General features: G+C 41.1%; 1 protein-coding gene across 2 annotated transcripts in view; it reads left to right on the top strand.

Moving 5' to 3' along the window:
- The first annotated feature begins 2,568 nt into the window (after positions 1–2,568).
- sdk1b (sidekick cell adhesion molecule 1b) overlaps positions 2,569–17,667 on the top strand; it is a 620,017-nt gene continuing 604,918 nt past the window's right edge. For both annotated transcript variants that reach the window (XM_057843728.1, XM_057843727.1), the window contains exon 1: positions 2,569–3,890. In XM_057843728.1, the coding sequence (XP_057699711.1) occupies positions 3,752–3,890 (139 nt within the window). In that variant the 5' untranslated portion in view covers positions 2,569–3,751. The remainder of the gene's footprint in view (positions 3,891–17,667) is intronic.

Below are 17,667 nucleotides of genomic sequence, written 5' to 3'. Positions count from 1 at the left end.
ACCTTTAACACCACACTTTTAATCACTCTCCATAACATTCATATAATTCTTTCATTCATTCATCTTCTGAACCACTTATCCTCATGAGGGTCGCGAGGGCGCTGGAGCTTATCACAGTTAACTCCAGGCAGAAGGCAGGGTACACCCTCAACAGGTTGCCAGCCAGTCACAGGGCACATATAGACACACAAGCATTCAAACACACACTCACACCTACGGAAAATTTGGAGTTTCAATCAGAATACCATGCACGTTTTTTTGGGATGTGACAGAAACCCGGAGAAAACCCACGTAAGGATGAGAAGAACATGCAAACTCCACCTAGGAAAGCCGGAGCTGGAATTGCACCCACGATCCCAAAACTGTGAGGTGGACGTGCCAACCACTGTCCCACCTTCATAATGTGAATTATTTTTAAACAAGATTAACATAGAAAACTCTTGTCTTTTTTAAATGCTTCATTGAGTGAGTCCACTCAAATTCACTCACGCTTTAACGCTCACGTTGCCGAGAACAGCCTCTCACTTACAAAATGAATGAGTTGACAAAGCACACTACAGACTGGGCTGCATGTTTAACAATTATTAACACATTTCTGCCTTTCATCGTAGCGCTACCAAGGCTTCTCTTGCCAGATCAAAGCTACTAACCTATCAATCATCAATAATGTTAAGTAAGTAACGCCATCTGCACTGGTGACCAAGAAAAACAGTTCGGTTACACTGTTTCGCAGGAGGGAGGGTGAGAGGCTGGGCGCTGTACGAGCATTAATTAGGAAAACACACTTGCGGCTTGGACGAAGTAAAACAAAAGTTTACATGTAAAAAAAAAACAAAAACTTGCACGTCCTGCGATGTGACAATTGTGCATGCGCACATTGCGATGGCGATGGGTGGGGGCGGGGGTGAATCAATAATCGATTTATAATCGAATCATAGCCTCTGAATCGTAATCGAATCGTTAGGTGCCCTGAGATTCTCACCTCTAGTGTCTACCAGAGGCGTAGCAAGGGTCCCCGGGGGCCCCAGGCAACAAACAACATGGGGCCCTTCGAGCGTGTGCAGGTAAAGGGGACAGTTGGACTTAGAGCAATAGCATATTTAATAAAAGTATAATAACGCCTCGGTCTCATAGAGCGCTTTTTAGGACACTCAAAGTGCCCGGCTTCTACTACATTAGTACATAAAACTACAGTAACATAGTACACTCACAGCTGTCTTGCTTCCTTTTCTCCTCTTCTGCTTTTTTTCTTTCTTTCGTCGCTTCCAGAAGGATAATTTCTCTTCATTTTGGATATACGCCAATAAAAAAAAAAAGCCAAATCGCCGCTCACTGGAAGGGAAGGGGTGGGGGGAGTGTAGAGCGAGTGAAAGGGCCCCTTCAGGGAACTCAGACACAAGGCTTTCACTTGCATGGTCGCAGTAAAGCTGCGTGTGCTAAATCCGTTGGCCCTCTAGGGGCCCCTGCTGGCTGGGGGCCCTCGGCAATCGCCTGGTTTGCCTAATGGGACGCGACGCCTCTGGTGTCTCCTTAAGACTTCAAACTCTGATTCAGTATGTGTACATATCTTCCATAGGATCATGGATCATTATATCGACCTATTAAGCATAACTGAATGTAATTAAATCAAAACGCAAAATGATTATAATTTCGATAAGCATTTTTGTCAAAAAAAAAAAAAAAAAAATCAAAACTGTCATTCACATCAAAACAGATTTGTATTTTTTATTGCTTTAGGTAAACTGGAACTGTTTGTGTTAAATGTCTTCATAATTCTGTGTCAAATCGATGGAAGGCCTTTGAATCAAATTGTCACAGAATATCGTATTATTGTACAAAGAATCAATGATGTAATATACCATTGTGAAATCTTTGCCACTCTAAAAATATGTCCTCCTCTCGCCACCTCATATTGTTCTAGATCGATCCATCCATCCATCCATCCATCCATCCATCCATCCATCCATCCATCCATCCATCCATCCATCCATCCATCCATCCATCCATCCATCCATCCATCCATCCATCCATCCATCCATCCATCCATCCATCCATCCATCCATCCATCCATCCATCCATCCATCTGCTATATTTAGTAGGAGAGGGATTCCAAGGCGTTCCCATTAGGGTTGCCACCTTTCAGAAATAGAAAAAAAGGGACGCCCCCCTCGCGGCCAAGCCGTACAGGCGGAAAAAAGGGGCATCCCCAAAACTCCTAAAATGCATACAAATGTATCTATTTATATCTATTCCGTATTGGTTCAATATGTAACGCAGATTTTATTCCCCAATTCGGAACGATTCCTTATTTCAAGGGACGGGTGGCAAACCTAGTTCCCAGGCTCTATATATATCCTGTATATATGTTTTTAAAGTGTAGTAAACATTGTGACCGGTTGTTGAAACATGCACACCCCTCGTCCTTTCGTCCCACCCCATAATTCAGAATGACCAATAGAAACACCGACGTGTTTGGCTCGTGCCAATCAGCAACGAGAGATGCTACTGAATGGAAGTTTTTGACTTTGGGATGGATCGAGTGAAAAATACAGTTGTCTCATAGACGGACTGTGTGTGAAATTTACGATTAAAGCACAGAGAGACAAATATTCCCATTTTGAGATCCCCAAAACCTGGATTACTCTCAGTATTTATAAGGAGGCTACACTAAGGAGCTCTCTCTCCCCAAGTGTGCGCCGAGGAGCTTGGCAGGTGTTCGCTCGCGAGAGAGCTGGTCGCTTCACTCAGTCTGCACCCAGAGCTTCAACAGAGTGCTGTGGGGCTACGGAAAGAAACGTCAGCTTTGAGAATCACACGCCCCGACAAAAGACAGAAGCCCGAAAGAAATTTGTGGAGCGGCTGCGAGTCAAAGGACTACCGCGGAGGACTGGTGACAAGTCTGGGATAACAGCGGCTGTCATAGTGAAAGGGCACACTGACGCAGCGGAAGAGCACAGAGACCCGACTGTGCCTCCGCCGCTCAAAAACCAACTTTTGCCCTCTTCTAAAAAAACAAAACAAAACAAAAAAACTCTTCCTGACCATTACAAGCCCAAAAGATATCAACTGTGACCGAAGAACTCAAAACAAGGTATTTAATCTCACTCTTTTGGTTTTAATGCTAACCTGTTGTGCCACCGGTAGTGCCCGCCAAGCACATCCGAGGAAGGCTACACCACTTGGGGGAGAGTGACACGTCTCTGCAACCGGACTAATAACTTACCCAGTAAGTGCAATCAACTGATCTCTCATAACAACATTCGGAGACTCAACGGACCCCCACTCCCCCCAAAAGGCTGTTCTCCGAATCAATCACGGAATCGATCCCTGGAGAGAGGCTTAATTCGGGCAAAATTTACGTCCTTCATTACAACAGCAGAGATCCGCGGAACAAATTCCCCTGTGACAATAAAACAAGCCTTGGACAAAGTGGGATTGGAGGTCGATAACAGAAAGTAAGACGATAAGACTACACACTTAAATGTATTAATTCAGCGCGCCGATCAATCCACATGGAAGCGAGGTGCACCGGCCGTGCGACGGTACACGCGGACTCTGATACTACACGTCCATATCACCGGGTGCTCTAACCGAGAAGTCTTGCTGCCTTAGTGGTTCCCATCCTCCCCATTTGACTTTTTGAACACCGCGGCCGACTGAAGTCACCCGCCGTGAGCCGCACCAGAACTTCCGGATCTGGGACTTTGTGTGTACATTCCCGGGAGTGGACACTGCTGCCCGAGGCTCCCGTATGTTGGAATTTTGTCGGTTCACTGGCTCCCCGGAGGTCTTCTCTACAGGGAGTGAGAGGATGCTGAGAGGCATGCGGTCGCCTCTTCTTTACCTGCTACTACTCCTCAGCTGCAGCTGCCACATGTTGCACGGCCAAGGTAAATCAGAACAAAAAAAGCTCATAAGTGATGTGTATTTTAAACCTGCTAAATGTATTTCATATAAGCATTTATCATACTGCATGTCCCCAAAATGTATCATCTTGCAAGTGGGGTGAACTTGGGCAGCTGAGTTCTTAACAAAGATGTTTGCTATTTGCATTATTCTCCACGTTCATTCTACAACATTGATTCAAGCCTTGTTTGTGACAGTTATGATATGCAGATGGATATATGCAGGATTAAGGTATTGTGCATTGTATGAGTGTTACCTTACCCAAACATTGATAATCCCCCTATAGATCATGACCTGCTTAACTGAGGACCCTGTTTTGAACCTAAAGCAACAAAAGTGCAATTCACCCACACAAACACCATGTTGGTTCATTCCCGACCCGGTGTTGACCAACTGTAATTTTTAACACAGCAATGGCAAATTAGACTTATGATATCCATCTACCCTTAAATGTGTTATGGTTGTCTGTGTTTTGTCATTTTAAATAGCAGGGAAAATGTGTGTGTGTGTGTCTGTGTGTGTGATGGGGGACGGGGGGGGGGGGCAAACTAGGCAAAACAAAGAAGCAAAGAAGAAGGTCAGGCCTGTGTCAGCACACAAATGTTCTCTGGGTCACAGATGGTGCGTGGTGGGCAAAGGCTGAGATGTGGGGTTATGAGGAGGAGGGAGTTTGAGGAATGTGTGAGGTGCCCGTGTGGTGTGGGATGGTGGGGGGATTTCACTATTTGTGAACCTTCAGAGAATCTGCGTGTTTGAAAGTGTCAATGTCAGTGTGAAAAAACAGCACAAAGCACTGGGGAGGAAGCTGGGGTGGGGGAGATGCATGTTAGAGATGCTGCTATTGGCAAAATGGGGAATACAGCTTTGCAGCGTGCCAGCAGTTTAATCGATGATGGCGGTATGACAGCTCTTCTCTGTGTACCTTCTCTTTTTCCTATTTGCACACTGTCTCACTTCACCTGTCCATCTTGGATGTTGAGAGTGGAGGTTTGAGGTGTAGGTGTGGTGTGACTGCAGAGCCAGCTCCCCTTTCTCCTCAATGCAATGTCATGGTCCGTAAAGCAACACCACCACACAAGTGTACCCAATGATTTTAATTAATGTGTTTCCATTGTCTAAACCAAGCACATTTTCCAACAAGGGAGTAACAGGTAAGCTCTGGTCAGAGCTGCTTATTTTCCACGGCTCCCATTTTTTGTAGTCATTCCACTGTCAACACAGACAATTCGATCAACTAATCAGGCGTGCCACTGTAATTAGCCCACTCCTCTTTGACGGCTAATAACAGGTAGTTATTGCATCTGTTTACTTCTGATGTTTTTTTTTTTTTTTTCAAGATATGTTTTGCCGAAACCAATGCTGGTCCGATACTTTTTTTTTTTTTTTTAGAACAGCAAAAATAATGCAAAATAATTCATATTTTTGTATTAAACTGAGCTCTGATGATACCTTCTCATAAATATTACCTGATGCGCTATTACTATCATTACTTTCTAAAGAGCAGTAGTCTCACTCAGCGGACATATTTGCCTACTGGAATTTATATACAGCAGCAGAAAATCATGATGTTACTGAAAACACGCATCTACTGGATTGGATCTGATCTTGTGACCAAATCCGATACTGCCCGATACTCCAAAAATAGCCGTATCAGATAGCGATACCGATACTGAGTATTGGATCGGGACATCCCTAAGTGCAAGTATTTTGAGTTTCAAGCAGAGTCACAGAACAAAATAAAGTTGTACCTCAACACAACTGTGTTGTTTTTGGTCATATAATTAAATCAATCCAGGGTTGTCAAACTATCGAAAAGTATTAGGTATCAATCCTGAAATGTTACATCCGGAAAAGCTATTTGATTGGAAAAGCATCGCTACTTAGCCCATCTGGTCGCCGCTGCTGTTTTGTTGCACTACCAAAGGTCATCAGAAATTGGTTGTCTTGGGAGAAATTTGATTTTGCACTACTCATGATAATAAAAGTAACAAGGATATTCCGAGCAGATGGAAGGGCCAATAGCATTTGGTGCTGTAGTACTATTGAGTTGATCGTGCCACGAATCGAAAGCCTAAGACTTTTCAGGTGTCCCTCTAACCTTAAGCATTTATTAGGACATTTTATTTCAGCTGGAGATGGGTGAAATTCAAAAGTTGATCCCACTCATCTTGCCATCTTCCTTCCTCTAGCTCCCTCTCACTAGCCTCCAGTCAATCGATGCCCTCACCCTCATAAATGCAAGGCTTTATATGAGCCAACCCTCGTCTCAGGGAGCAAATTTAAATAAGCTCATCGATCTTTCATTTTAGAGTTTAAGTGACGGCAGCATTTTACTGTCTCTCCTCCCCAGTCTCCCTTCGCCCTCCCCCTGTCTCTCATCTGTTCACCTCTCTGCTCTCTTTCCTTCTATTCATAACTTATCCCGCCGCCTCCCGACTGCCCCCGTGTCATTGAGTGGGTTCAGCCCCGCAGCTGTTGGACTGATTTACTTTTCCAGCATAGATACTTGACAGAGCCTCATTCAGTACTTTGCATTCAGTACTTTCCATTCAGCTTGGGAAGTTGTCTGAGAATGGGATATTTAATTGCCAGAGTACATCATTTTCAATACCGCAAGCCGTATGAATCCTACGAAGATGCTGCCGTCAAGGAGCATGCTTGGATTTTTCCAACAGTGCCCACTGTAAATTGACTACACTATTGTTTTAATTTGGTAGCATTCTTTTATGAGCCCTGACAGAGTTCCATGTAAAATTAGTCAGACGCCTAAAGTCAGCTGAGGTTAACATAACAACAGTGACACGGATCATTTGGTTTCTAACAGCTGTCCTGGTTACTGTGCAATAATGATAATGGTTTATTAGTAGAACAAGTGTAATGAAAATATGTCTGGATGTTGTTAATATTTCTAACCTTGGCCAAGGTAATTGCAGTGTGCCTCTGCCCTTTCCATTCATGAATGAATATAGTTCAGACATATGGGGAGTGTCTGAAAACTACCAGGAATAGTGTCACAAAGGATGTTTTGAGCTACACATTTTCCCTCGAACTCGCCTACGGTTTGGAATGAACTTTTGCAGGCTTTTCTGTCACGCCTTCATGCACATTTGGAAGAATTTTGGGGGTATCTGCTTATCTTTAACTTCACAGCCATGTTGATGTTGTCCTCATCTTCACAATGGGTTCCCTTGGTCACTTACTTGTGCTTTGGTAAGCGGACATACTTACAGGAAGCAAAGTCAGGTGAGGAACTGTCATATGCTCAGGGCAATTTGAGAAGGTGCGTTGTCATGGTAAAGAGCCCACACCTACCAAAAGTGTTTAACCATCTTGTGCATTAAAGGAAGTAAATACTAGACTTGTGACAAAAAAAATTAATTCAATTCGACTAAATATTTTTTTGTGAAGATGTGATACGAGTGTATCGATAGCAAACAAAATCTGCCAGTGATATAAAGTTACAGTAATGCCTTGACATACGATCTTTTTGACATCCGACTTAAAATTTAAATCACCATTTGTTTCTACCTCCGACATGCTCGAAATACAACAATTTATGACAGCGCCGCAGTTTCTTTGTTTTATTGCAAGAGGGACAAATGGCGGATTTTCTTGTGAGAGAAATCAACATGGGTTCCAATTGGTTAAATGAAGATGAAAACGATGGAAAAATATGAGCATGGTGTGTGCATCTGTGAACTGGCTCGACAATATGGCCGTAGAATTTCTACGATCTGGACGGCCCTTCTCCGACCTACGTTTACCAGTCTTTATAAGTTAAGGTGGCAATTATTAATGTGGTAACATGGCCAAAGAAATCGCCAGCTTCGTAGGTTTTTAATCATTTATTTTAGAACTTTTGCAAGACAACACGCTTACTGTCCGCCGTAGTTGACGCCAACAACAAAACATTAAATGAGAAAGTGACCGCAGCTTTATCACTCTGTCACGTCAGCCGCGCGGTGCGTTCAGGTACAGGACACAAAACACATCCGCCGCATTAGAACCTGATTCGTAACATTATTACAGGAATTATTATAACTATATTCCGATTTTATCTATAATTTATTTGTTTTGCTATGTGTAATTGTAATTTGTAATAGTACTAGCAGTATTTATTAAGGATTTAGTGGAGGTATAGTACTAGCAGTATTTATTAAGGATTTAGTGTAGGTTTTCGGGCTGTGTAACCAATTAATGGAATTGTACTGTATTCGTATGGGAAAATCCTGCTTGACATATGACCATTTGGACTTACAAACAAGGTCATGGAATGAATTAACTTTGTATGTACAGGTACCATTGTACTACTATACATCGATTTTCGAGCATTGCATCGGCTATCGTGATGTTAGTAATCGGTTATCTAAGTCATTTCATTGTTTTCTCTTTATGAACATTGTGAGCCCTTTGTAGTAGTAGAATGTGTTTTTTAAAACATTGTAAGCGCGCCGTTGTACTAGCAAATAGCAAGGATGAAGTATCCACATGACTGCAGTCGTAGACCACCTTCAAAATGAAAGCTGTACCACATCCTGCTTCATGTAATCCATGATTTATTGGGCTTTTATTTTGAAGCCTGCCAACGTGTTTCCGAGATCGTTGCGGCGGCATGCTTAAAGAGCATACGACACGAGAATAAAAGTCTTAAATGGCATTATTATGTGAATTAGAATAATATTTTGAGACGATTCAACTATATACAACAATTTAGCAAAGCACAGATGACGAGAAATTAGTCTTTTAATCTGCCGGTTAGCCACGCCTACCATTATAGGGCTTTAGCGTCCCCAACAGGTGGATGACGTCAGGGGTAGACTGGGCTCATCGGTTTTACTATTCAGCCCATTGAGGGGGAATTATTCAGAACGAGGAAAACGCGACGAAGAGAGCCACAAAATGTGATTGTTTCAGTCTCTCTACTCCAATATTTTTACAGGATATTCTTTTTATCCAAGTATTTTTCCCCAATAGCTATATAAATGGCTTGAGAAGGACCAGTCAGCCCGTCGAGGGGGAACTATTCACAACGAGGAAAACACGACGAAGAGAGTGGCAAAATGTCGCTGTTTCTGTCTCTTTACTTCAATATTTTTACAGGATATTCTTTTTATCCAAGTATTTTCCCCAATTGTTAAATAAATGGCATGGTCGTGACAAATAACAGTCTTGTGCTGAATGGAATATGAAATAATAAAAATGCATTTATTCAGGACGACATGGCAAAATTACTCCATAATGGTCAAAACTGTCGACTTCACCTTTACTGTCGCACCTCCGGAACGATATTTTATGACACCTAAATCGGACATATGTCATTTCCCTTCCCCAGCTTCGGAGAATGTAAACAAACCAGAAGGCGTGACAGCTAGCCGACATGCTAACCCGAACCGAGTGATGTTTCAAAGTCTTCGAAGCAGAAAATCACACATAACTAGCCTGGATTATTTGACATGACGACCCGGTTGTCCATTGTCTTTGTGGATCGGCAAACCGCCCGGCGGAGAGCAATTTACAGTTCGTTCCCCGGAGGAGGGTGGCTGGAGTTGTTGTGCGTTTAACGTGCTGCTGCTAATGAGCATTAGGAGAGCTTTTTACATGCCTATCAATGATCAAACGTAAGTAGTCCTTTATTTAAAGGAAGTTTGTAGTGTTTACTTTGTAATCGCTGTCTTCGTATTTCACATAATACAAAACAAGATGTTTACTCACTTCCTCGTACGTCCAATGGTCCCACAGTAAATATCCACGGTGAATGGGAACCTTTTGAAACTCCAAAAAGTTGCATATGCCTCTCCCTCATACAGAATGATTTTTCTGCAGCCGTTTGGTCTGCGTGATGCGAAAAATAAACGTATTAATCCGCAAAATCAGCTGAATCCTTCGTCCTCATACACAACAATACACTGTAGCGTGAAGAGGACGTCTTCTACCGTACACGTAACAGCGCCCTCCTCCTCAATGCAAGACCAAAGCCGGAAGTCACTCATTTTCATGGCGGGGGATTAAAAAAACTAAATAAAAATAGCGATCGCTTCCACACACATCCAAGCGGTCCATATAATTCTGGGGCATAAAATACCGCGTGTATTATGAAATAAACATGCTTTTTCGTGTCACATGCACTTTAACTTGCTACAGAAACTCCACACTCTTCGGACAATAACATTCAATATTATATTTTACAATATTTATTATTATTTATTAATAATATTATATATATTATATAATATATATATATATATTTATATATAATATATATTTATATATATATATATAATATTTATTATTTATTAATATTTATATATTTTACAATATTACTTGCCATCCCAAAAATACTTTATCTCCATCACATATTTAAAACATTTTGTCATGAAATTCTGCATAAACAGTTTGAAGTCTTGAACTTTTTAGTTGTTCTGTTCAAAGAGCTAAACATTTATTCAAAGCAAAATATTGCACAATTGTTGCCTATTTTTCCCTCTTGCCAAAACAAATGTTAGATTTTTATAAAATTATTTTTATTATAGTGTTTTTCTAATAATATTGCAGTTTCCATGTGGTATTAAATTGTACCACTTTGTTTCCCTATATCGTAGTTAATCGTATCACTTCCAAACTGAACGATATTGTATTGGAACAATTATCGCTTTCATGATATATTTTTGTATCGAAATGCAACCCCTGTATCTAGCTAGATACATATTGAATTGGCCTGATTCCCAACCTCAGTAAAGACCACAAGATCTCTTTGTAAACTTGCCATATATTTTGTAAGACTCACATTAAAGAGGAAAACTTGTACTTTTTATTCTGAATTTGCGATATATCTATGTACTGAAGCTTTTCTGGCACACCTTGAGTGATGTAACCCTCTGTGGACGACAAAAATAAAGTCATAGAAGGACTGAAGAGTAGAACATGACTCAATTTTAAAGGTTAAAGGAGTATGGAGTATTTTGGGTGAGTATAAAATTGCAGGCAAAATAAACCTCAATAAATAAGCTTTTGGTTAAAAAACTTTAGAGTTCAAATTTGCCATTTGGTTGGATGAGATAAAAATGAATCCCAAAAATTGGCTCGGACCCCCAAAATTAAAAATACAAAACAAAGAAAAACTTATAAAGTACATGTGAATGTATTGACTATACAGTACAGTGGGACAAATAAGTATTTAGTCAACCACCAATTGTGCAAGTTCTCCTACTTGAAAAGATTAGAGAGGCCTGTAATCCTCAACATGGGTAAACGTCAACCATGAGAGACAGAATGTGGACCCCCCCCCCACCCCCCCCGCAGAAAATCACATTGTTTGATTTTTAAAGAATTTATTTCCAAATCAGTGTGGAAAATAACTATTTGGTCACCTACAAACAAGTAAGATTTCTGGCTGTCAAAGAGGTCTAACTTCTTCTAACAAGGTCTAACGAGGCTCCACTCATTACCTGTATTAATGGCACCTGTTTTAACTCATTATCGGTATAAAAGACACCTGTCCACAAACTCAGTCAGTCACACTCCAAACTCCACTATGGCCAAGACCAAAGAGCTGTCGAAGGACACCAGAGACAAAATTGTAGACCTGCACCAGTCTGGGAAGACTGAATCTGCAAGAGGTAAAGCGCTTGGTATAAAGAAATCAATTGTTGGAGCAATTATTAGAAAATGGAAGACATACAAGACCACTGATAATCTCCCTCGATCTGGGGCTCCATGCAAGATCTCACCCCGTGGCGTCAAAATGATAACAAGAACGGTGAGCAAAAATCCCAGAACCACACGGGGGGACCTAGTGAATGACCTACAGAGAGCTGGGACCACAGTAACAAAGGCTACTATCAGTAACACAATGCGCCGCCAGGGACTCAAATCCTGCACTGCCAGACAGACGAGTCCACCTGCTGAAGAAAGTACACGTCCAGGCTCGTCTGCGGTTCGCGAGAGAGCATTTGGATGATCCAGAAGAGGACTGGGAGAATGTGTTATGGTCAGATGAAACCAAAATAGAACTTTTTGGTAGAAACATAGGTTCGCGTGTTTGGAGGATAAAGAATACTGAATTGTATCCGAAGAACACCATACCCACTGTAAAGCATGGGGGTGGAAACATGCTTTGGGGCTGTTTTTCTGCAAAGGGACCAGGACGACTGAAGGAAAGGAAAGAATGAATGGGGCCATGTATCGAGAGATTTTGAGTGAAAATCTCCTTCCATCAGCAAAGGCATTGAAGATGAGACGTGGCTGGGTCTTTCAGCATGACAATGATCCCAAACACACAGCCAGGGCAACAAAGGAGTGGCTTCGTAAGAAACATTTCAAGGTCCTGGAGTGGCCTAGCCAGTCTCCAGATCTCAACCCCATAGAAAATCTGTGGAGGGAGTTGAAAGTCCGTGTTGTTCAACGACAGCCCCAAAACATCATTGCTCTAGAGGAAATCTGCATGGAGGAATGGGCCAAAATACCAGCAACGGTGTGTGAAAAGCTTGTGAAGAGTTAGAGAAAACGTTTGGACTCCGTTATTGCCAACAAAGGGTACATAACAAAGTATTGAAATGAACTTTTGTTATTGACCAAATACTTATTTTCCACCATGATTTGCAAATAATTTCTTTAAAAATCAAACAATGTGATTGTTTTTTTCCCACATTCTGTCTCTCATGGTTGAGGTTTACCCATGTTGACAATTACAGGCCTGTCTAATATTTTCAAGTGGGAGAACCTGCACAATTAGTGGTTGACTAAATACTTATTTGCCCCACTGCATGTATATACAGTACAGGCCAAAAGTTTGGACACAAAACATTCAATGTAACACAAATGAAGGTCCCAACCCCATTGATAAAGCAAAAAAATTCACCAAACAACCTTAAAAAGGCATCATTGTGAAGTCAAAACCATTTTAAGTGACTCCTTGAAGCTCTTCAAGAAAATGGCAAGAGTGTGCAAAAAAGTACCGTAATCAGATCAAAGGGTGGCTACTTTAAAGATACATGTATTTACATATTTCACCTTTTTTGCTAAGTACTGTACATAATTCCACACGTGTTCATTCAAAGGACTTATCCTCAATTGAACAATTGGCGATTTTGTAGCCTGGTACACCAGACTCACCGCTGTTCCATGTATAGAGGCTGGCGGCCAAACGAACAGACGTGACGTTGGTAAAGCGACAACTCTCGCGCGGTGCGAGCGAAGAATGGAGAAGTTTATTTAACATGGTTAGCGCGAGACAGACTGTTGTCAATGACTTGTGTTGATGTGTTTTTGTTAATTTAAAACTGATTTTACCGTGGATTGGAACATATTCTCGGCTCTCCTGTTCGCCATCTGTGTTGTTGGGGAGACCACTTCCGACGCGGAAGAGTGACGTTGCTTGTTAAGAATCCGTCATTTAGATAAACAAATCTGATTGGACGTATCATTTCGTACTGGCTCGAGAGGGTGTTAAGGAGATGGGTCCCAGACTATTCTGACAGTGTTTGAAAAATACAGGGAGAACAGTCTGGCCGTGCCAGGGAAGCGATTTTGGCCTTATCCTTGCAAACCTGGCAATGGCCATTATATTTCATCGAGGATATGATAAAGTTCCCTCCAAAACCTTCCTAATCATTGTGTTTGTCTGCATGTTTGAAACAAGACCACCCCATTTTGGGACTTGAATGACATTTTTCTTTATCCTTAACTGGGTCAAGCAAACAAATCCCATTGTCATGCTCACCCAGTTTGGATCCATGAATATGATTAGGTCTGATTTGATGCACGCGCACACAAATACCATTCGCTGAGTTGAGCCAAAGCTCCATCATTATTAGACATTACCATGCTGAGTTTAAGTGACATGATGTCATTGACAGGAATGTTTCATTGTGAGCCTAGAACTGGGGGAGTCCTCAATCAGAAAGACTAGCATGCAGCATTATATTAATACACACACATCATTATCAAACTGTTAAACCAAACGGGAAAATTTGCTTCAGTGTGTTGTACTGAGAAGAGGGTAAATTAAAAACCTATTGAAGTAATTACACTCCACCACCCACACCCTATTACTTTTCTCCTTTTCAACACTCTTGAAGCTCAATTTGAATTGTTTTAGAAGTTTTTTTTACCTTTATGGATATTATATTCATTTTGGAAGCTATGCACATACACAGGTCAACCATTTTCTCAAATAACTTTAGAATACAATGGCGTACCGCAAGCAACACGTCACTTCTGCTCATTAATATTCATAGCGTTAGCTACTGTTGCTAAGTGGGGGACAAACGAGAGCTTGTCCCCAATAGTAAATGAATGGAAATCGTGTGTTAAGGAGATGTTTACAGAGCTAAACCTACCAATTCTCTCCGAAAATTATGTCCCTGGTGCCAAATTCACTGGCAAAGATGTGGAAGAACATAAAAATGTTCAGTTAAAGAGATGGCTAGAGTGTCGAAGGCTGAAAAAGACGAGAAAAAAAAACGAGCCGGCCTAAGCATAGCCTTAGCTTTTATAACGACGCGGTCACGCGGCTGACGACATTCTCCTGTTTCAACAAGGTATCCTTTACCACCAGCCCTGTCTTGCTTATATATTATATCCTCTGGTTGTCCTACTTCTCTGACTGTTCTTGGGGGTAATTTAGTTAGTTTTGTGTAGCAAATGCTAATGCTACTCAGTGACAGCCAACGAACACTTTTAATTTTTTCATTGATAACAAATCTTAATTCAATAATTTATTTACACTTCCCCCTTACTAAAGTTGTTTTTTTTTTACAACAGAAAAGGTAACTGGCAGTAAAATACCATTTTAATTCTTTTCAGGTCATTAATTTTCAGACAGAAGCAGCATGCCACAACATCACGTTTAGTTAAAAATATCAAAATAGCTTACCTCGTTGTCCTCTGAAGGAGCATGCCAACCCAACAAAATGTTTACTGCATATGAAATGTGAATGCCTTCACCCTGGCTCGACCTAGCTGGCGGTAAAGCGTCCGCACAAGTTGATTCATTCTTCACATTTTTTCCTCCGAGTTTTTGGTTTCGGGAAACGTATGAAGAAAACATCCTTAATGTCTAGAGTCGTTTCGAAAAGTTCCAAAAAGCAATGCGTGATTGGCATGTTCGTTTTTGAAAGGTTACCAGAGACAAGTAGCACAATTAACATGGTTTCTATGCGAGGGCGGGTCTATAATGTCCCACTCCTGCTTTACTTCCACTTTACGATGCAACGTCACGGTCTAAAAATAGCATCCGTGCAGTACGCCATTGAAGGATCTGTGGTACTCCAAAGAGTAGACAGCAAGGAAGTACCTAAATCCTTTCCCAGTGCAGAAAGGCAATACTTTATTTTACTTCCAATCAAGTACGGTAGTTTGAATACTGGCAACCTCGGAGTCACACAGGAGTCAGCAGTGTGTATGATTCTATGATCGATGTCGGGGTTAAACAGGTTTAAGAGAGAGTGAGGTCCCTGGTTGACTCCCCTATTTCTTGTCTGTCAGGAGGAACAAATCACTAACCCTCCAGTGCCTCCACACAGTCATATGACACTTTGCACATTTTTATGAGCGTCTGTGTCTTTCCGATGATGTGTTTGTGCAAGAACTGTAGCCTATTGAATGAGTTCATACAGTATGTGAGATGTCAAATTTATTCTCACTAGTTTATCAAGTATGAAAGGCAGTCTTTTAAAAAGAGAACATAGAATATTATCACCTGTGTGTTTATAAGGGATTCAAAGTCAGGTCCACAAAGGAGGATGCAGCCTCTGTACTCACACAGGCACACAAACCCCTGGTAATTGATGGTGACTTCTCTAAGCCAGCTCAGTGGTACTGGCGAGGATCCTGTGTGCTGAAATGGCTTCCACGCTCAGCAGTATTAGTCATTGACACCGATAATGAAACACAAACAGAAGGGTAGAAAGTTTTGTTCACTCTCAAAGTAATATTGAACATACAACTAGAAATAATATGGTTGTATGTTGACATTGCTAGCTGGCTTTAACTTTAGTAAAGTAAATATTAAAAATATTTCTGCAACTTGTTTTAAGGTCAAACCCCCCATTTTTTATTTATTTATTTTTTTATTTTTTTGAGAATACTACCTCTACACAGTGTGCGTACCAAAGCGGCATGTGGTTCTATGTTAGTATTGAAAACATGACTTGAAGAAAAGTGGTCTGCAAATCTAAATCTGCGTGGTTTAAATTGAAATGTAGATAGAAAATTGAATGCCAAAACACAGACTGTCTATTTTAACAAAGCAATGACCTAAGCAAGAAATATTTAACCGCATGTACTTACAGTAAATGTCTATAGCATTATCTACACCATCCCAGTACCCAAAGTTAAGACTGTATACTCCAATGAATGTAAATAGTATATTCCAATGAATGAAAATATTTATTAACTAGGTGGAAACAGTGCAACTTCTCATGATACAGACACTGTAAAAAAATTTTCATGCAACATCACACTCCTCCACATCTTCAAGTGGATCAAACCGTTCTATTAATTTTAAAGTGCGTACGACAGGAGAAAAAAAGACTTAAATAGCATTATTATGTGAATTAGAATCATATTTTGAAACAATTCGACTATATAAAACAATTTAGCAAAGCGCAGATGACGAGAAATTAGTCTTTTAATCTGCCGGTTAGCCACGCCTACCATTATAGGGCTCTGGCGTCCCCAACAGGTGGATGACGTCAGCGGGAGAATGGGCTCATCGGTTTTACTATTCAGCCCATTGAGGGGGGAATTATTCAGAACAAGGGAAATGCGACGAAGAGAGCCGCAAAATGTAATTGTTTCAGTCCCTCTACGCCAATATTTTTACAGGATATTCTTTTTATCCAAGTATTTTTTTCCCCAATAGCTAAATAAATGGCATGGTCATGACAAATAACAGTCATGTGCTAAATGGAATATGAAATAATAAAAATGCACTTATTCAGGATGACATGGCAAAATTACTCCATAATGGTCAAAACTGTCGACTTCACATTTACTGTAGCACCTCCCGAATGATATTTTATGCCATCTAAGTCGGGCTTATGTCATTTCCCATCCCCGGCTTCGGAGAATGTAAACAAACCAAGAGGTGTGACAGCTAGCCGACATGCTAACCCGAACTGAGTGATGTTTCAAAGTAGAGATGTCCCGATTCGATATTTGGATCGGATCGGACGCCAATATGGGCAAAAAAATGCGCATCGGTATCGGATCGGAACACGGGAAAAATTCAGATCCAGACTTCCGATCCAGTTTTTTAAAAAGTCCGGTCCGGGTTTTCCAGCACACCGATTTACATAATCCATTCCAGCTTTTGCTTAGGTTTCCCTAAAATCCGGTCCGCACTTTACGGCACACCTTCAACACACTACATTTACATTACCATCTCCCAATTTACCGAGAGACTTTATCGGTAAAAATGTCAGCTGTGTGGAATCATTTCACCTTAAAGGACGACAAAGACGAAGAGGCAGAGAGCAACATATGCCACAATAAAGTCAAGCGTAGTGGTAAAGCTGTAAGAAGTTTTAATACAACCAACCTAATCAAGCATTTAGTGAAATACCACCACAAACAATATGAGGAGTATGTTAAGAAAACCGAAGACAAAAAGAAAGGTCCTAGGCAACTAACACTGGCAGAAACTTTTGCTATGCGTGACAAACTGGCACTCGACAGTCCCAAAGCCCAGGGAATAACAGAAGTAATTGCCGAAGAATTCATTCTGGATGACGAGCCATTATCTCACGTAAGTAAAGACGC

Source organism: Corythoichthys intestinalis, chromosome 8 (genome assembly GCF_030265065.1).
Source record: "Corythoichthys intestinalis isolate RoL2023-P3 chromosome 8, ASM3026506v1, whole genome shotgun sequence".
NCBI lineage: Eukaryota > Metazoa > Chordata > Actinopteri > Syngnathiformes > Syngnathidae > Corythoichthys > Corythoichthys intestinalis.
Note: the sequence above shows the minus strand (reverse complement) of the source record. Positions and strands in the feature narration are given on the sequence as shown.